We start from the raw sequence: 21,444 nt of genomic DNA, 5'->3' as shown, positions 1-21,444 counted from the left end.
ATTCCAGAGGGATCAATCTCAAGCTTTAGAGAAATTGAAGAAAGGTTCATAACTAATTACGGTCACCAGAGGGTGAAACCTAAGCAGGTGTCGGCTTTGTTTCAGTTAAAGCAAGCAAAGAAAGAATCTATGAAGGATTTCTTAACAAGGTTCAAGGCTGAGACACAGTTAGTGGAAAGGTTAGATGAATCGGAAATGACGGATGTCATAGCGTTTCAAGCAAGATTAATGCCAGGATCTTTTATGCATAAGTATTTACTAAGGAAACATGTTAAAACATTGCAGGAGTTGTATGACAAGGTCGATAGAGATATATTAGTAGAAGAGGGGTTGAGAACTGCCAATGCGCAGGAAGTTTTACAAGTAACCGATGCGGGGAAAAAAGAAAAGGATAATATGGATCGCCATGAAGGACGAGATTCCTCGAGATCAGAGAATAAGAGAATAAGAGACCTCAGGACAATTACTCTAATCGAGATAATCAGCCACAGCAGAGACGGAAATATGATAAGACTTTGAGAGAGGAACTCGATCCTAGTAATTTTATAGCTCTGAATTCTACCCCAGAAGATATTTTGCGAAGAATAGAAAAGGAAGATTTTGTTGTGTGGCCGAAATACATTCTAAGAGAAATAAAGGGGAAGCCGTATTGTCAATTTCACAAGGTCGAGAACCATGAGACAAATAGATGTCTCCAGTTAGTTAAGGAAATAGACTAGCTAATGAAAGATGGAAAGTTGAGAGAGTTTCGGGCAGATATCAGGCCAGCAGAGACGGCAATGATACGAGAGAAACCTTTAGGGGTAATAAACATGATTTATCGGGGAAATTCCTCAGAAAAAGATTGTTCGAGATAAGATAAGGAAGATTTCAATGGTTAAAGAAGTGCTCGAGGTCAATATCGAGCCAATACCAATGAGCCAGCAACTGATATCGGCTAGTGTTCCAGGGGCAATCATGTTCGTACCGGAAGATTTGTCCAAGGTAATGTTACCACATGATAATGCTTTGCTAATCACTTTGGGTATTTCGGGTTATGATGTACAGAAGATATTAGTGGACTGTGGTAGTTCAGTTAATATTCTATTTTGGAAGGCATTTAGCGGAATTGGTTTCGATGAGTCACATTTAAAGCCCCCGAAGTTCAGTTTGTATGGGTTTAATGGAACGTGTACCAGACCAGCGGGGGAGATAAAATTGCCAGTAAGAGCGTGGCCTCAAACGGTGATGACAAAATTTGTGGTCGTCAAGCACCAGTCTGATCATAATGCTATATTAGGAAGGAAATGGATACATAAAATGCAGGCTGTTCCTAGTACATTTTATCAAGTTTTAAGATTCCCAACCATATCTGGTTTACATGAGATTAGAGGTGACCAGTCAGAATAAGAAAAGTGTAATTTTGTTACAGTAAAGGGAATGATGAAGGGTAAAACCCAAGATACTGGGGGCGTCGTGGAAAACTCTACATAGCAGTTACAGCAAACTTCACCTTCCGACATCAATATGCAGATACAGAAGCAGGTAAAGTTCACTCAAGAGCTGAAACAACATGAGGAGCAACCATGGGAAAGAAAAACAATAGAAGCAGTGGAAAGGATTAATATCGGGATAGGAGAAAGTGAACGTCATACGTTCATTGGTACATAAATGGAAAAAAATATAAGAAAGGAGTTGGTAGTCTTTTTAAAGGAGAACCGGGATGTTTTTGCATGACGGATCTCACTGGTATCAATCCAGATATTTGTACGCACAAGTTAAATATGGAAGAAAATGCAACTCCAATACATCAAAAGCACAGAAAGGTGAGACCAATATACGAAGAAGCGGTGCAAGCAGAGATACAAAAGATGTTAGATAATAACATCATCAAAGAAGTCGAGCAATCTGAATGGGTAGCAAATATAGTGGTTGTGCCCAAGAAAGATGGTAGAGTTCGGATCTGTGTCGACTTTACTGATGTAAATAGAAAATGTCCAAAGGATCATTATCCTATGCCTCGAATTGACGAGTTGGTGGACCGAACCGCTGGTTTCGAGTTGATTAGTTTTTGTGATGGTTATTCAGGATATTTTCAGATTCTAATGGCTGTACTAGATCAATTAAAAACGACATTCGTGGTCAATGGAGGAATATATTGTTTCATCAGAATGCCATTTGGTTTAAAAAATGTTGGAGCCACGTACCAAAGATTAGTGGAGAAGATGTTCAAAAAACTCATCAAACATATTGTCGAGGTCTATATCGATGACATGGTCATAAAGTTTATGAAAGCGGGAGATCATATAAAGGACCTCGGTACTGTATTTAGAATACTGAGAGAGTTTAATATGAAGCTTAATCCGAAAAAATGTACATTCGGGGTCAGCTCGGGCAAGTTTTTGGGTTATATCGTTACGAAACGGGGTATCGATGCTAATCCTGATCAAATACAAGCACTTCAGCAAATGCCGTCACCAACAATCCGAAAGCAAATACAAAGGTTGATGGGAAGGATAGCGGCTAAATAGGTTCATCTCCGAACCGGATCATTTGTAAGCCACTTTTTAAGTTGCTCATAAAGAATGTCAAATTTTGTTGGAATGAAGAGTGTGAAGAAGCATTTTCTGAATTAAAGAAATATCTCCAAGAAGTACCGACTCTAACAAAGTCAGAGGAGGGAGAAAGTTTGCTCCTTTATTTGGTTGTTTCAGATTTCGCTATAAGTTCTCTCTTGGTGAAAGTTGAAGGTGGGTTGGAAATACTAGTGTATTTTCAAAGTAAAACAATGCTCGAGGCTAAGACTCGATATTCAATGCTAGAAAAATATGCTCTGGCGCTACTATTCTCATCTCAGAGGTTAAAACCATATTTTCAAGCACATTCAGTGATAGTGATGACGAATATGCCGTTAAAGCAAATTCTGGCAAGGATAGCGAAGTCAGGAAGGATGTCTAAATGGTATGTACTCATAAATGAATTTGGAGTCGAATATCGAAACCGCGTATAAAAAAAGAGTCAGATATTAGCTGATTTCCTGGCTGATTTTCCATCGGAGGATGCCAGTTGGGACATGGAAGAAGAGGAATTTGCAATGCTGCAAGAGCCTGAAGATGTTTTTGATACAGATGATCCATGGGCTGGAACGAATGGTTGGAGACTATTTGTCGATGGATCCTCTGGAGGAAAAGGTTGTAGCATCGGAGTGGTGTTGGTTACTCCTGAAAATCAAAGGCTCGAGATAGTAATAACATTGGGTTTTCATGCATCCAACAATGAGGCTGAATATGAAGCTTTAATAGCTGGGCTCGAGATGGCTAAGTCTCTCAAGGTTAAAGAATTGTCGATTTTTAGTGACTCGATGCTTGTGGTCAATCAGATCAATGGGGGATATTCAGCAAGATGTGAAAATATGGTGGATTATTTGAATTTTATAAAATCCAAGTTAAAGTATTTCAGTAAAATAAGATTTCAGCATCTCAACAGAAATGAGAATAGGCATGCGGATGCCTTAGCATATGTGGCAGTGATGCTAGAAAACACGGAAGGTCGTACTCTGCATATCGGAGTGCAACAAAAGCCTAGCATCGACATCGACCAGCAAGAAGTCATGGAAATTGATACACTGGGGGCGTCATGGATGGAAACATATATTTCATATCTAGTGGAGGGAAAAGTAGTGGAGAATAAAAATGAGGCTAGAAGAATTAAGTCGGGCGCCCAAAGATATGTATTAGTTGATAATGAGTTATATCGAAAGAATCCTGGAGGGCCACATTTGAAATGCATATCGTATGAGGAGGCACAGCTAATCATTGTGGAGCTTCACGAAGGCGAGTGTGGAAACCATTCAGCTGGTAGATCATTGGAAAATAAAATTACGAGACAGGGATATTTCTGGCCACAAATGCGAAGGGATTGCCTTCTATATGCAAAAAAGTGTGTAAAATGCCAAATTCATGGGAAAGCCATACATGTTTCGGCTGAAGAGTTACATTGTGTTTCAAACCCATGGCCTTTTGCTCTATGGGGGATGGATATTGTAGGACCGCTTACACCAAGGAGAGGTAAAATAAGGTTCATATTGGCAGTCATAGATTATTTTACGAAGTGGGTTGAAGCCATAGCTCTGCAGCATATCAAAGAAAAGGATGTCATAAATTTCCTTTTTGAACGAGTCATATGTCGATATGGATTGCCATATGCTATTATATCAGATAATGGGCCGTAGTTTGAAGGAGGAAAGGTGAATTTTTTTTGGAATCTTATAAGGTTAAGCATTTCACATCAGCGCCATACTATGCTCAGGGTAACGGGCAAGCAGAGGCAACAAATAAGACCATTATGGATAATATCAAGAAAAAACTAGAAGACAAGAAGGGTTTTTGGGTGGATGAGCTAAATAGCGTTTTGTGGGCTTATAGAACAACACCTCGAACAGCCACGGGGGAGTCGCCTTTCACTTTGGCATATAGTATGGAGGCGGTAACAAATTTGAAATGGTGGTATCGACATAAAAACAAGGATGATAGAGAGCGGTCAGAATAATGAAAAAATGGCTTTAGAAGTGCTCAGTCTCGAGGAGACAAGGGATCAAGCAAGGGTAAAACTCGATTCCTATCATAGGCAGCTGAGAAAAGCTTTCAACAAGAATGTTAGAGAAAGGCATTTTCAGGAGAGTAACTTGGTATTGAAAGAGGTCACTCAAGCAACTAAAGAAAAAAGGGTCGGTAAACTAGCAAAAAGTCGGGGGAGGGGCCTTATATCATTCACAAGGTTGGAGTAAATGGAGCTTATTACTTAAAAACGGCAGCAGGTGTAATATTACCAAAGCCTCAAAATGTAAGTAATTTGAAAGCATTTTACCAATAAAGGATATTTCAAGTATCATGATGTAATATTTGGTATCAAGGTTATACATTCAATAAAGATATTGTCATAATAAATGTTTGTAGATATGGAGTTATATGATTGATTGCAGGTCAATAAAATCCTGTTCTTGGCAAAAATGCGAGTTCAGGTCAATAAAATCTTGGTGATCTGTAGATCCTCATCTCGATACCAGGTCAATAAAATCTTGTTCTTGGCAGAAATACGAGTTCAGGTCAATAAAATCCTGGTGATCTGTAGATCTTCATCTCGATACCAGGTCAATAAAATCATGTTCTTAGCAGAAATGCAAGTTCAGGTCAATAAAATCCTGGTGATCTGTAGATCCTCATCTCGATACCAGGTCAATAAAATCCTGTTCTTGGCAGAAATGCGAGTTCAGGTCAATAAAATCCTGGTGATCTGTAGATCCTCATCTCGATACCAGGTTAATAAAATCCTGTTATTGGCAGAAATGCGAGTTCAGGTCAATAAAATCCTGGTGATCTGTAGATCCTCATCTCGATACCAGGTCAATAAAATCCTGTTCTTGGCAGAAATGCGAGTTCAGGTCAATAAAATCCTGGTGATCTGTAGATCCTCATCTCGATACCAGGTCAATAAAATCCTGTTCTTGGTAGAAATGTGAGTTCAGGTCAATAAAATCCTGGTGATCTGTAGATCCTCATCTCGATACCAGGTCAATAATATCCTGTTCTTGGCAGAAATGAGAGTTCAGGTTAATAAAATCCTGGTGATCTGTAGATCCTCATCTCGATACCAGGTCAATAAATTCCTGTTCTTGGCAGCAATGCGAGTTCAGGTCAATAAAATCTAAATTTGACCATAAAGGCGAATGGAGGAGATATGGAATACATGGGGTTGATTGATCGACGCAGGAATACGGATGAAGTGAGGTATGTTTTTAGGAATAATATTTAAATATAATGTGGATGTCGAGTGTCGAATATCGAATATCGACATGCATTTATTTTTATGTCGAAAACAGAAGCAGATATTAGTAGTTAAGGAAGCTAATATCAGAGATAGTGCAATAATATTTCATTAGAAAGAGAGTAAGGGTAGGCGAAGCAGCATATCACAGGTTACAATAGAAGATAAAATATAAGAAACAAAGTTAATCATAATTCTCATCGTCGTCTTCATCTTCATCTTCATCATCACCATCTTCACCATCATCTTCATCAGAATAAATATTGGGAGTTTCTTCATCATCATTTTCGTTATCTTTGGCATAGTCATTACAATGGGAATCTTTCAACCATTCATCGCTAGGGGCATTGTCATTTTCTTCCTCATCAGTTTCTTCGTTTTTGTTTTCCTCTCCTTCTTTAGGCTCTTCTTTTGACTGCTCTTCCTTATCAGAAAGGTCAGTGGTGTTGCAATTAGACCAGTGTTCTGGGGAAGAGGGAGAGGGATCAGGATGATTGGGTAAAACCATAGTAATGGCCAGAATAATAAGGAAGAAAGAATGGGCAATCATGGTGTTATTTGTAAGAAAATTAGTGAAGATTGTGAAAGTTGTATGTTAAAATGCAAAGATTGTAAGGTATTTTATAGAAGGAATAGTAGGATGAAAAAGTTTGTTTATTAAGGATTTGATAAGAAAAAGAGAAGTACTAATGGTAGGTGGGCATAAAAACGAGGAAGAGGTACGAAAAAGCTGTTTTATTCGTTGTATGTGCATGGGATAGTCAGAGGTTTGAGAGATGTTTGTGTAAAGTTTAATAACGTGGTTTAGTACAATCAGTATTGGTATTTGAGCTTGTATTTTCTGAGTCAATAGAATATTTAATTGTTATAATAAATGCATGCCAAAGAATAATATTATATGATAAGTATCGATACTTCTTTTAATGGGAGTGGTATCGAAACTCGTTTGAAATTTTTTATTATATGATAAGTATTGATACTACTTTTAGTGGGAGTGGTATCGAAACTCGTTTGAAATTTTTTAGTATATGATAAGTATCGATACTACTTTTAGTGGGAGTGGTATCGAAACTCATTTGAAAATTTTTAGTATATGATAAATATCGATACTACTTTTAGTGGGAGTGGTATCGAAACTCGTTTGAAAATTTTTAGTATATGATAAGTATCGATACTACTTTTAGTGGGAGTGGTATCGAAACTCGTTTGAAAAAATTTAGTATATGATAAGTATCGATACTACTTTTACTGGGAGTGGTATCGAAACTCGTTTGAAAATTTTTAGTATATGATAAGTATCGATACTACTTTTAGTGAGAGTGGTATCGAAACTCGTTTGAAAATTTTTAGTATATGATAAGTATCGATACTACTTTTAGTGGGAGTGGTATCGAAACTCCTTTGAAAATTTTTATTATATGATAAATATCGATACTACTTTTAGTGGGAGTGGTATCGAAACTCCTTTGAAATTTTTTATTATATGATAAGTATCGATACTACTTTTAGTGGGAGTGGTATCGAAACTCGTTTGAAAAATATTATTATATGATAAGTATCGATACTACTTTTAGTGGGAGTGGTATCGAAACTCGTTTGAAAAAATTTTAGTATATGATAAGTATCGATACTACTTTTAGTGGGAATGGTATCGAAACTCGTTTGAAAATTTTTATTATAGGATAAGTATCGATACTTCTTTTAGTGGGAGTGGTATCGAAACTCGTTTTAAAAAGTATATAATTATATGATAAGTATTGATATTTCTTTTAGTGGGAGGGATATCGAAACTTGGTTTAAAATTTATATACATGTTAGAGAAGAGGAGTTTATTTACTGTTTAAAGGTGGTAAACATCATAAGTGTTGTATGCAAGAGGAATCTATAGAAGGCAAAAAGATATTTTGTTCACATATCAAAAGGAGTTTTAGATCATTGTATCAAGATTACAATGACAGAGTAATAAGACAACAAGTTAAAGAGGAGTAAGATCCTCGTTGGGGTTCAAATTAAATCAGCTTTCTTTGCTCCAAGGAGGATGTCGAGATCAGCACTATGAGTACTAATGAAAGTGTCAGGATTAAAAGGTGGAGTAGATATCTCTGGGTCGCCAGTCCCAACAGCATCATGTACATGAAGGGTAGAATCTACAACATCGGTATCAGCAGGTTCGGAGGGCAACTTGATTTCAGTGTCAGAATCTAGCCCTTTCTCTTCGGCAACATCGTCAGGAATGTATCTCCGTAAGCTTCTCATGGTCTTGGCCACATATTCCATGTTGGCAGCATATGAAGCAACTTGGGCATGGGTTTTTTCCAGTTCAACTTCGAGATTGTTTTGTCGAGTCGTCCAGGTAGTTTGTTCAGCAGCAAAGGAGGTTTTGGTTTGAGTAAGTTTTTTCTCCATAAACTGATAAGATGCGGACAATTTCTCATTCATAGCTGAGGTGTCGTCAAAAAACTTCTTCATCTTGGCAGAATGTTGCTTTTCGGTCTCGAGAGTTTGCTCAAGATAATGTTTATCTTTCTTCAGTTGAGCATTTTCTTCTCTATATTGACGAAAGCAAGACATTTCATAATCAAATTGCCCCACCACAGCAATTTTGACCTGAGGAGGAGAATATATGATTTATGAATAATAAATAAGTAGATAAGAATGAGGGAAATCATAGAAACTTACTTTTTCAATAGAAGAACACAGAAGTTGAAATCGTTGATCAGAGCTGATTACAGCAATTGCTCGCCTATCTCGAGGAAGTATAGTATTTGTCACAAGAGCTTCCCCGAGACCGGGTACTGCAAGTTCAGATAACAGAGAAGCAGTGTTTTGGACGGTGGTTTGATCTCTCATAACGAGTTTAACTTCAAAGTCACTGGAGGGCGAAGAAAAGGCAGACGCAATAGGGTTTGTGTTAGGTGGAATGGTGGAAGTTTTCAAAGGTAAAGTAATAGATGCAGTGTCAGTAGGTCTGATGGGTTTGCTTATTTTAGAGGCTGGTTGTCACACCTCAATTTATTGTAATTGAAAACAATATTTGTTCCCGACTTTTCGATCTTCGACGTGTGACACACTCTCAACTCCCAGAAACCCATAAACAGTTTAAATATGTGGATAATTAAAAATCAATAAAAATTTTAACTTAAACAAAAGTCCTCTTCATTACAAAAATTTACAAATAAGATTAGGTTACAAATCTCTTTTCAATAACTCTTTATTTAAATTTACAAATGAAAATACAAATAACATTGTCTCAACTAAAAATCTATATCACCTCAAGGGAAAACAAAACATATCCTGAAATGCAACGCTAACGCAAACCACAAGCAGCAACCAACCTTCTTCAACACTAAACATGTCAAGACTTATCAACTATATTCATTTAATGAACACACCCGATAAGCAAACATGCAAATCGGGTCAGCATTATAAAAATGCTGGTGTGAGTAGCTCTAAAATACAACATATATTTATACATATACATACACAATCCATAAGGCAATTAGTTCCTCCACCGAGGCGCCTTAACTTTCTACAACTAATACAACATTCTTAACTACAAAAAGTAAGGCAGGTAGTTCTTCCACTGAAGCGCCTTAACTTCCCACTAACCACACAACAAACCATACGCATAATAAAAAGGCATTTAGTTCCTCCACGAGGCGTCTTAGGCTCTAACTAAACTAATAACCAGCCAAGCATATTCTATACTTACCGCATTTCATGCTCAATTACAGAGTGGGTCGTCTCTGCACAAATAATTAGTTTGACCCACCCTTCTGCAAAATCATCTATCTAAAGATATATCATTAACCAACATATTACCATAATTATATTAATTAAGGCTTTCTTTGCGTGTCCCTAAAATCACGTCGTAACTATGTCTTACCTAGTTTCCCTGGCTACCACAATCGCTTTCCAACGCCAAACATGTACATCCACATGCCTCCTCTTACATAATGAACCACTCCGTGCGTAACTACCCTGAGTGGGATGCCGCACACTAGGTAACCCTCACACGGAAGTCATTATGTAAGTACTGCCATTATTCGACATAAAATATCGCTGCATCTCGTTCTAATTTTGCGAACGGAATAATCAAGCCACTATTCTGCTACCCCCGAAGGGCCATTCAGATTCACTGAAACGCCAGAAGGGCCAATCAAATTACTTACGCCAGAAGAGCCATTCAGATTCACTGAAATGCCAGAAGGGCCAATCACATTACTTACACCAGAAGGGCCATTCAGATTCACTGAAATGCCCAAAGGGCCAATCATATCACATACTCCCATCACAAAGGCAAATCACATGAGTTGTGGTAGCTAGGTTCTAGGATTTTCGTTACGTAATTTATTCAGGTGTCATACTGATAAGAGCCCAAAACTGTAGTTTTAACCCCTTAATAATCCTACTTTTAGACCAATTATGTGAGTAATAAATAAGAATTAACACCGACACGTGTTTTTATATATTTCGGTGAAGAAAGTCAATTATGTGCAGAAATGTGCTACTTTGGCGAGATAAAGGAGCAAGGATTGGTTGCTAAGAAGTTCTATGATAAAGGCCAAGATTCAAGGAGACAAAGCCTTTCTAAAGCCTGGTAAAAGCTAAGAAGTCAAAGTCAACGCGGGCAGAAACAGCACACAAAGTCAGCAGAACTTCCGAAGGCCGTATCTTTGGACTCAGACCTCGGAATTGGGTCTACCTTATGTCAAAACGACCGGCTCGGGAAGAGCTTTCTAATGGTCTAAGTCTTGACCCAATCAGAGGAGCAAAAGTGGACGAAAAGTCTATTGAAACCAAATCCAGCTAAAAAGCCCTTTTCGGACTAAAAGAATTGGGTTTTGGGCCCGATTTTCCGGCCCAAAACATGGCTCCATGCCCATGCACGATTTTTGGATCTGAAGCATATAAAAACAAAAGCTTAGCTCTTTGTTAATGGTAGCTAATTAGACCTAAACTATAGATAATTCTAGATCTAGTTTTAATTGTTTTTAATTAAGTTTTGTTTCAATTCAATTCTTGTTTTAGATTAAACTCTTAAATCATTGTTCTTCATCGATTAGATAAATAAAATAGTAGATTCTTGTTCATTTCGATTTTTTCATTTACAATTGTTTAGATCTAAATTCCTTTATTACTTGTTATTCATTTCCCAGTTATTACCTAAGATTTCAATTATTGTTTAGACAAATTGCATAAAGATAGAATTTTTATATGATGTCTAGTTTTAATTCAATGGGAAATGATAGTTGTATGAATCAAGGCTAAACCTCCATTAGAGGGGTTGAAGAAGCCTTGATGAAGCTTGATCTTTGTTAAACTTAGAAATCGTCGTGATAGTTATTCCACTCTAGAAACGATTAATTCACCATGAGAATGGGTTTAATCGCTCACATGCTAGTTATGAATTGGTAGAAATGACATGTATAATGAGGGATTAAAATTACTATTTTGATATGCGAAGCATTCAATTTGGATCACGACAAGTCTTTGTTAGTAGGATTAAGTCGAGTTAAGGTGGATTCAATTCCCTTTAATTCTTTATCTAGATTCAAACCCTTAGCATTCTATCATTTTGTTATTCGTAACTTGTTAATTGAATTCACCTCGTAGTATAGAATTCCCTCATTAAAATCTCTCACTAGACTTATGATTGATTAGTTGACACCTAAAACCAACGCATCCTAAAGAACTAGGAGTGGAACGAACTTCCTACTCCACTATATCTTAATTTGATTGAGAGTAGTAAAACTTTGATAAATTAGATACACGAAAATAGTTCTAGTTTTACTAGTGTTTAGAGTTCTCGCGAGCTTTAGTCATTGGTAAAACTACTTTTTTTTCATTTATCACATACTTTTATATCTCAGAATAATTCTTATTCTATCTCATGCCAGTATACTTAATTGTATTAAAGTTCAACGTTTCTCGTTATAATGCAATCCACATTATCACGTGCCAATATTATTCATTGCACGATATCCAAATATCTCTATATCAAATCTCGAAACTTATTATTTCACGTGTCAATTATATATTGCACTACACCATATGGAATATCTCAGCCTTCATACATACTACAATTCATTTAAGTAGCAACTCATAATAATAATCAATCATGAAATCTATTCGTTCAATATATTTATGTGAACTCAAGTCACCCTCAAAGACACGCATTATTTCCATTTGTGCACAATATAAATAGTATATAAATAATCAAAATATAAGTCCATTCCACTAAATACCAAAATGAAACGACTTTAAAAAGAAAGAACAACTCAAGTCCAAATATCACGAGTCAAGTCAAACTGATCAACCATCAAAAAGCCCAAAACTAAAGTCCATGAATCTAAGTCCATGTGTAGTTTAATTATCATAAAAACGTATATATCTAAGTCTTATAAGAATTTCCCTCTTGTTACGTGTCAATCTTATATTCTTTACACACTACTCACGCGTCAAATCTTAATTAGATAATGACAAACAAAGTTATACTATTTTCAACAATATTTTATTACTACATTTGTCCATATTCTTAAATATGTGAAAATCTAGAAAAAGTCAACATTCCACAGTCAATGGTCAACGGTCAACGGTCAAAGTCAAAATCAACACGTCATAGTCAAAGTCAAACTATCGTTTCTATGTTCAATAGGTTCAGGGTCATAGCCATGGTTCATGGCTAAAGGCAAAGGTGCATGGCTCATGGGCTCATGACTAAGGAAATGGTTCGGACCCAACTAGCCAAGCCCAAACCCAAACCAAAAGTCTAAATGTTGAAAGACCCATTGGACCCATTTTTAAGTCATATGGACCGGTCCAACCAAAAATAGAAAAACCGGTCCAAAGAAAACTAATGTGAGCCGACCCAACAACAATAGATAGAACTGGCCCAAAACAGAACAAAGAGAAAAAATGGCCCAACCCACTAACTAACTTAGTCCGGCCCCAGAACTAAAACTAAAACTAGTCCAAAACTTAATTGAATTGGTCTGGTCCAACAACTAAAACTTAAAACCCAAAAACTAAAACCGACCCAAACCAAATAGATTCCGGCCCAAGCCCAACTAAGCAACAGTGTCATCTTCTCCAGCTCCCTCACCAGCAGCTCTTCTCCACCGCCACCACCACCAGCCACCACTCGTCCTCCCCTTTCAACCCCACGGTTTTGACCCTCGTCAAAAACCAAACAACTTTAATACCCACACCACTCCCTTTCATCCACTGTCGAGATCGCTCCCAAATCTAGATCTCGACCGCCATTACCACTCACCTCAAGCTTCAACAGCACTCTCCATCAATACTCACACACACCCACGACCACCAACCGTAAATTAACCAACACCAAACCACAACAGTTCACCTAATCACATCTATTGGGCGATTTCTCTGGCAGCCATTAACACAGTTACAGAGCTTCGACAGCCCCCGACCAAACTTCAATACCCGACATCAAACCCTTGACCTCAACATTAGCCAACCAATACAAAACCACCATAACAATTTAACCACCAATCCGAAATTGTATACCAGTTCAACCTATTTACTGGCCAATATTTTTCTTTGGGCTTTAGCCGCCATTAACGGGCCCAAACAAGGTTCGACAGTTCAAACCTCCATTTTTCCGAATTTCAATGGAGTTTTAACAACACGACAGACACGACATCGAATAAAATAGGATAATAAGAAGTATCAATAGGCCGAAACCTTAGACAAAAAAATATATCGGGATACACCGATACACGGAAAACTATAGCTCAGTGAAATAGCAAAAATAACTACTCACCTGTATTAAAAAACACCACGAATCCCTCGTAGTCCGAATCGTCACGCTCCAACGCTCTAGCCAACGAGCTTTTATCTCTGCCTCCATTTTTTTTAATTTTATTATCTCAGAACCCTATTCTCCAGAACAATATGAATATATACTTGGGTTTGAAATCTAAGCCCAATACAGACTCGAGCCCAAAAACCAGGCCCACATATCCCAAATCCAATCCAGCGAATTTTAAATTAATTAATTAATTAATTAATAAATACATATATTAAATACGAGTGTTACACTGGTGGAGCCAAAGGATTGGTTGGTTCTTTTCTTTTCTTCGAATGATGAATGGGCTCGACATTTTTATCTGGGGAAGAAGTAGGAGCTTAGGAAGAACTGCCATCCGTGGTTTTCTTTTTGCTCAAAATCTTATCCAATAATTTTGAGGATTTGACAGGGACTTGTGGAATACGAGATGCCATATCTGTGAAACATAAACAATGCTGATCAAATACGTCATTCAAAAGAGGATAATTATAGAAGTCAGGAATTTCTTGTTTGATTTGAGGGAAAAGATCTGCAGTAATTTTAAAACTAGTTTGCAAATATATAAAATAACATGGGGGAGTATTAATGGGTAGTTCAGTAAAGTTGAAAGTCATTCGTAACGTTTGTTCCGAAGAACAAGGTTGTAAGGGACAGGGTTTGGAAGGTAAGGAATCTTGACCTCGAAGAACGGAATTCTTTAAGCAGTATAAAGGAGCAACATAGTTGGCGATATCAATGAGTTAAACCCGGTCAAAATTGTGGGTTGCCATAAATATCGGCCTTGATTCGAACATTGATCTCTTTATCAGTGCCTTTTAAAAGATCTGTTACTCTAGCAGATTCCCCAAGACTTCTCATCAAAGATGGTTTAGGAACTGAAATAAGCTCGCAATAGTAGATAAGTCAGAATCAAGGCTCGAGATAAAGAAGGAGAGGATATCGAAAGATAACATACCATTGAGGTTAAAAACAGGGTGCACCAAAGATGGAACTGCTATCGGTTCAAGTGATTCCCACCGACCAGAAACAATGATAGGGTATAATGACCATCGGAAGTCATTATCTCGGTTTATCCTTATAATACTAGCACGGCCAATTTGTTTCTTAGGATAAAAATAACCACTGGGTACTTTCGTATTATGGTTAATTTTCTCGTAACATTTAAGAAAGGAATAGTGTTTTTGGATTTCGATAAGACGAATTCTCTTCGAAGACCAGACATCGGGTTCAAGATGAGAATTGTAGAAGTTGCAAATGTACAACAATCTTCAGAAGTTGCCTGTGCCTTGACCATGAGAGATGGCTAGATAATTCAATACTTCTCGGTCAAGGGTAGAAAGGGGAAGGCGCAAGCCGGCAGCCAATTGTCCAATAGTGATAATGGTGGTGTTGAGCTCGCCACTTTGGCATTGAGTTCCTTTTTTACTTCCAACATAGTGTCGAAGTTTGACGCAGTCTGGAATTTGATAGGCAGCTATAACTAGATGTAAGTTGGGTATTTCTAGAAAACAAGGGTTCAAGCCGCCACTCCAGATACTTTGGTCATCAATAATCTCGCGATCGGTGTCAGAATCAACAGTCTCGAATGGATGGCAGGGTAAGCCATCAGCCAAATACGAGGCATGCCATTCTGGTTCGGCAGACTCAGTTCGTTGGGATGATGAAGCAGAAGCAGATGAGTTGATGCGAGTTGCAGACTCAGTATTTTCATTCGACATGGTGGTATCACTAAAAACAATAAATTTTTTATTAGAATTATATCCTTTATCTGAGCTACTATCGCTATATATAGTATAATAATATAATATATTATGTAATAAGCACGTGTCGGTGTCTTGAGATGATAATGTCGGGTTTCGAAGTGAAGAGGTGTGTCTCAAACGCATACGTTCTTGATGTCGAAGCCGGAATTATTTCGAGAGAGTATGTATAAAGTTAATACAAGTTTTTCTCCTAGCCATACTGTCAAAGATTGGTGTTAAAAATCTAGTTAGTATAAGGGTACATAGGTAATATTCAAGTATTCAAAGCCTAAACGCTAAGTAACATAATCTAGAAAAAAGAAGATGGTGAGAATAGTTGAAATATTTTCAAGAAACTATGGAATCGGAATAAGCAATAACATGTTAAGTTACTTTGTAGTACTAACCTGATATTGTGCAGAAGAATTTGTTGAAAGTAACAGTAAGTACAGACAAAATGAAGCTTTTCTGAAGACGATAATGGTGGTGGGGTTTGGAAAGACAAAGCTTTTTGGGAGAAAGTGAAGAGAGAGAAAACAGTGAAACTCTTTTTATAATGAATATTTCGTGATAACTGTTCAGATTTCTAGGTGTAACCGCCTGATTTTTTGAAATTTTTAAAATTTGAAACTGTTCATATTCGGATAGATTCTCGAAGCATTCAAATTTTGCAGGTTGAAATTTGAAAGTTTCGAGAGAGAGCGATGTCGTGGGCAAATATCGTCAATACGATATTTCGGAGGTTATTATCGATATTTTGGATTACAATTGATATGTTGCAGGAAAACGGGAAAAGGAAGGAAGAATGAGAGGATGGACACATGTCAAGATGGGATTGGTCCAAGCTATTCTAAAAAAACTATAAATAGACTAGCAAGGAAAAGATTGAAGAGGAAAAAATCATTACAACAAAATGAAAAATTGAGAATAAGAGAGAGAAAAAGAGAGAATACTGTAACCGATATTATTACTCAATAACAAATATTATTTCAACTCGATTTCAGTCTTGATCTTTCATCTTAACACTTCATTACTGTTAATAGTGATAAATTTCTTAGAGCACTACAATCCTAACAGAATTCAGCTACCCAGCAGGACCATTAAAAAAGTTTAAAATATCGGCAATTGGCAAAATATATCGGAAACTTATATTAAACGATATATTGGATTTTAAGGACGAAGCCAAAAATCTATATTTAGTATTGCTTGAACGAAAAGCCATGGAGGCACAGTTGGCACTCCCAGTCCCACTTGCCACTATTAATAACAATCTTTTCGGGCATCACCCCAAACACACCTCCATACTCATTTCACATAAACGTCACCACCCCATCCTCATGCAAAAAAACACCATTTCATCAAACAATAATAATAATAACTCACAAAATAAACATGTTTTCCAAGAACTATCCCACGACATGTACAATAGTTTGATACGTAGTCAATGTCACAAAGGTGATATAGACGAGTCCATGTCTTTATTGTGTCGAATGGACGCTTTGGGTTTTCGTTTAACTTCTTTGTCCTACATTTGTTTGATAGAATGTCTAGGAAGTGTTGGTAGAACTCTTGAAGCTGATGCTATTTTTCAAGAAATGAAGTTTTCTGGTTTTAAGCCTAGAGTTCGAGCTTATAATGTTCTTCTTCGCGTGTTTTTGCGTAAAGGGTTGTCAAGGCTTGCGGGTAAAGTTTTGGATGAAATGAATGAGAATAGGGTAGAGAGGAATAAAGAGACGTATGAGCTTCTTGTAGAGTATAGTGTTCGAGCTGGACGGTTGGAAGATACTTGGTTTTTGATTGGTGAGATGAAGCGGGAAGGGTTTAGTTTGAACTCTAATGTATATAGTAAGATTATTGGTCTTTATAGGGACAACGGGTTGTGGAAGAAAGCGATAGATTTAATGAGAGAGATGAGGGAGACAGGGGTACCGCTCGATAGACGGGTTTATAACAGCATTATTGATACATTAGGGAAGTCTGGTGAGCTCAATGAAGCAGTACAAGTCTTTCAAAATATGCAAAGAGAAGGTATAAACCCTGATATCGTAACGTGGAATTCTTTGATCCGGTGGCACTGTAAAGCCGGTGATGTCAGCAAAGCTCTCGAGTTTTTCACTAAGATGCAAGAGCAGGGATTGTATCCTGATCCCAAGATATTTGTTACTATCATTAGTAGGTTGGGAGAAGAGGGTAAGTGGGGTTTGATTAAGGAGAACTTTGAGAGTATGAAATTTAGAGGACTTAAAAGTAGTGGAATCATCTTTGCAGTTTTAGTTGATATATATGGGCAGTATGGAAGATTTCAGAATGCCGAGGAGTGTTTGCTGGCCTTAAAGTCAGAGGGTGTACAAACTTCAGCTGGTTTATATTGCACTTTAGCAAATGCATATGCTCAACAGGTATAGTCTATCGTGTTTTTTTTTTTTTTTGAAATGATGCTCTGGGATTTTGCAGATCCCCATCTGATTTGATTATCTTTCATAAACCTTTGTTACATCCTCATGTACTATAAGACTCAACGTCTTACACAAAGGATTTGAAAAAACAAAGGGCTCCATATTTGCACCTAAAGAGAGCTTTGCTAGATGATCTGCAACTCTATTTTCTTCGCGATAGACATGAAGGAAGGCAATCTCGTTTAAACTAAATAGGAGCTTTTTGATTGCTGCCACCAGATTCCAGCACGTCCATGGAGTTGTCTCAATTCCCTGAAGCATTTGGATAACCTGTAAAGAGTCTGAAGCGACTATGATACTCTTAAGCTCATGGGTTATACACAGTCTGATTCCAACTTCTATTGCCTTTAGTTCTTGGAACAAGATAGAACGCACATTACCACCACCAGTATAAGCAAAGATAACCTGCCCATGTTCATTTCGAGCCATACCACCATATCCAACATCCTCCAAGTTCATTGACCCATCACAGTTCAGCTTGATGTACCCTGTAGGGAGTAATAACCATTGGACTTGTTTGAGTTCTGTCCTCTTATACTTGAATGAAAGACCAATTCTGTCAGCCAGCACTCTGATTTGAACTGAGTCTTTGATCTCCTCCACCTGAACTTCCAGATAGTGTTTCATATCTCTAAGAAGCATGTTACTGATGGTAGTAGAACTGACCTGCTGCCCATTGGATCTTCTGTTGTTGCGTGCAGTCCATATGAAGCTAATGGTAGCACATATATATAACTTAATCACTTCTGCTCATGGGGATTTTCCTCGAACCAAGTTTATGAGATTACACCACTCCTTGTTTGAGTCATGAACATGTTGTCCCAAGCCAATTGCATTCTTTACAGAAGACCAGACTTCCTTAGAATAGGTACAATCAACATATAAGTGTTCAGAGTTTTCTCTACTGTTGTTGCAGAAACAGCAAGAAGAATTCTGTAACACCTTTTTATACACTAGTCGATCTATCTTACTTTGAACACAGAAATTTGGTATTTTTCGTTTTTATTAGGAAATATATTACTACCAGATGGAGAAAATATTGAACTAAAGATTGTTAAAATGGTATTCAAAAACCTTCATTTGAATTTATATCTCAAACTGCAGTAAAGATGACTTACTACAAGGAGCTGTGTTTCAGCTTCTTCTACTTTAATCACCTAAATACAGCTTTTAGTCCACTATGGCACTATGTAACTCTTGTAATATAGAAATGATACACAAACTGCCAACAGGGAAAAGCAGCATACTTCTCTGCTTACAAACAAACCTTATATGCAAACTCCATCCAGAGTGTCCTAGTAATGTATTTGGTTTTATTGAACTTTTGTTTGCCTCTCTAGGAAGCTTGTTAAACATATGAAGTTAGGACTATGTAAATTACTGACCGAATAAGATTAAGTGTTCACTATGTAACGATTGGTCAGCGGTGGAATACCAAACAGGTTGAAACCATGATTAGTGGTTCCTTATAAGGCCTTCCTTGTCATCTCTAGTAATTTCCTTCCAGTTTCTCTGTATCTCCTGAAGGAAAGGTATATACCTTGTAAAATGTGACAAGTAGATTTAACACCTATTTTTAAGATTGTTTGTGACTGTTTTTTTTTGTTTTCCCTTTTACATTAGATGGTGTAATTATAATATCACCAAGTCAATTCGTTATGCAGGGATTATGTGAACAGACGGTCAAGGTTCTTCAACTCATGGAAGCCGAAGGAATTGAGCCAAACCTTATAATGCTGAATTTGTTGATCAATGCATTCAGTATTGCTGGAAGGCATTTAGAAGCACTATCAGTTTTCCACCATATAAAGGATAACGTAAGGTTTTAGCAAATTCTTAGTGTCCAATGCTTTATTTTTCTTCATCTGATATGTTTTCTGGTTGTTTTACTGTTACGGTTTGTGACGGTGTTAATGATATATGGTTATTGCTTCTATAGGGCATCAGTCCTGATGTGGTTACCTATAGTACTGTAATGAAAGCATGTATTAGGGCAAGACAATTTGACCAGGTCAGCTACTCTATAAGCCTTTGGTGTATTTTTTAGTTGTTGTTTATCTCATATGCAAATATCACCAGCTCTTTGATTTACAAGCAGGGTGATTTTATACTGCCTTGAGTCACAGAAGCGCATGCATATTGGAACTTGATAGCTATTATTTCTTGTTTCTGTTCTCTTTATCTGTTATGCGTTATCCGTTTGTGATTGTGAAGGGTTTGTGGTTCAGGTTATTAAAATTTATAAGGAGATGGAATCTGTAGGATGCACTCCGGACAGGAAGGCGAGGGAGATGCTGCAGAGTGCATCAATGGTCCTTGAACAGGGACATGGTGAGTCTTTATTATTAATGTCTGTTGCACCAATGACTATCGTATTCATTTGTACATGTGCACCAGGTCGTCAATATACTTAATGTCTGCTGAGACACACTATGCTCCCCCAGTAAATGATTTTATTTCAAGAACACAAGGAAATCACTACAGAAGTTAAGGTTACCTTTTTCCTGAAGTTCTTTCATAATGTACTCAATTTGCTACCTATCTAGCTAATATAAAATGAACCTTTTAACTTCCTGCAGTTTCCCGTATGTCACAGTGCCTGCAACAATAGGTGAATCCAACCGAAAGGTCTGTTATGATGTTAGAAATGTGACTTCCACAAAATGGAAGTTCAAGTTTAACATGGACACCTCGCATTTGGGATCAACTGGAGCTGTTGGTGATTGAGTGCGAACCTCAGTTGATTGCAACTTGTGATAGCGAGTCCCATGGATATTGGTTTCTTCATTTACATCATCATATTTTGGGTGGCTAAACAGTTGCAGTTCTCGGCGTGGAGTTTTAAGGTCATATTGTTGTATATATTCTTCTTGTGTACACTGTACAGTTTAACAGGGATATATTAGTCTGACAGTTGTAGCTTAATTTGGATTGTATTTACGAGGAACACTCTCGAGGAGTCAGTACACTCTACACCAATTTGATGGATAACTTTGCACCAAATAGAATAAAAATTGTGTCTACGTACTTGATCCAACAAAATTATTCCTGTAAATTTTATTTATTTCTAGGGAGTATGCCATTTTCTCGATCGACTTGTAATCTAGATGCAAAGAATTTGCAAAAAGTTATAATCTACATTGGAATTTGGGTTTAATGAATTGCGTAATTGTTCTTTACAGATTTCATATTCTCAAATAATCTATTAATCTTCCAACAGGGATGCTCAGCAACTGAGTGTTGTTACGTTAGACTTGCATCAGAAGACAATTTGTAGTTGTGTCAAAATAACTGGTGAAATGCTAAACGTTACGTTTGGGCTACCTTCTACATTCCATCCCTCAAACTAAAAAACAACACAACGTTCTTGGAATTGACCAAGGAATAAGGTCCACGTATTGTATTCCGAGAGATGGAGGAAACAAGTGAAGACAAAAGGTAGTGGGTGCGTTTGTTCCTTGAATATATTACTCTTTGCTGCTTTGTTTGACAAGGGACACGCTCCCACAATTAGCTCTCATGTAATTGGCCCATAAAAGACGGAACGAGGTGCCACTAGGGCTTTGAATGGGTTTCGATATCCCGAATCACCAAACCGATAAAAAATGGTTTGAGTTTTGATAAGTTA

At 37.3% G+C, this 21,444-nt stretch overlaps 3 protein-coding genes across 3 annotated transcripts; all 3 read left to right on the top strand.

Moving 5' to 3' along the window:
* The first annotated feature begins 873 nt into the window (after nucleotides 1-873).
* On the top strand, nucleotides 874-1,389 carry LOC147525581 (uncharacterized). The gene has a single exon (XM_086579891.1). The coding sequence runs from the start codon at nucleotides 874-876 to the stop codon at nucleotides 1,387-1,389; it is 516 nt and encodes a 171-aa protein (XP_086436017.1).
* A 1,486-nt stretch (nucleotides 1,390-2,875) lies between these two features.
* LOC147525580 (uncharacterized) lies at nucleotides 2,876-4,210 on the top strand. Its single transcript, XM_086579877.1, has 2 exons — nucleotides 2,876-2,940; nucleotides 3,046-4,210. Exons 1-2 carry the CDS (start codon nucleotides 2,876-2,878, stop codon nucleotides 4,208-4,210), a joined length of 1,230 nt encoding a protein of 409 aa, XP_086436003.1.
* A 12,319-nt stretch (nucleotides 4,211-16,529) lies between these two features.
* On the top strand, nucleotides 16,530-20,535 carry LOC147525579 (Tetratricopeptide repeat (TPR)-like superfamily protein). The gene is made up of 6 exons (XM_086556865.1): nucleotides 16,530-17,759; nucleotides 19,481-19,633; nucleotides 19,756-19,827; nucleotides 20,045-20,147; nucleotides 20,214-20,308; nucleotides 20,396-20,535. The coding sequence occupies exons 1-5, from the start codon at nucleotides 16,581-16,583 to the stop codon at nucleotides 20,228-20,230; spliced, it is 1,524 nt and encodes a 507-aa protein (XP_086412991.1). The 5' UTR covers nucleotides 16,530-16,580; the 3' UTR covers nucleotides 20,231-20,308; nucleotides 20,396-20,535.
* Nucleotides 20,536-21,444: the final 909 nt, after the last annotated feature.

The sequence above is a fragment of the Coptis chinensis genome, chromosome 1 (assembly GCF_015680905.1).
Source record: "Coptis chinensis isolate HL-2020 chromosome 1, ASM1568090v1, whole genome shotgun sequence".
Lineage (NCBI taxonomy): Eukaryota > Viridiplantae > Streptophyta > Magnoliopsida > Ranunculales > Ranunculaceae > Coptis > Coptis chinensis.
This window is presented reverse-complemented; position numbering and strand designations above follow the sequence as displayed.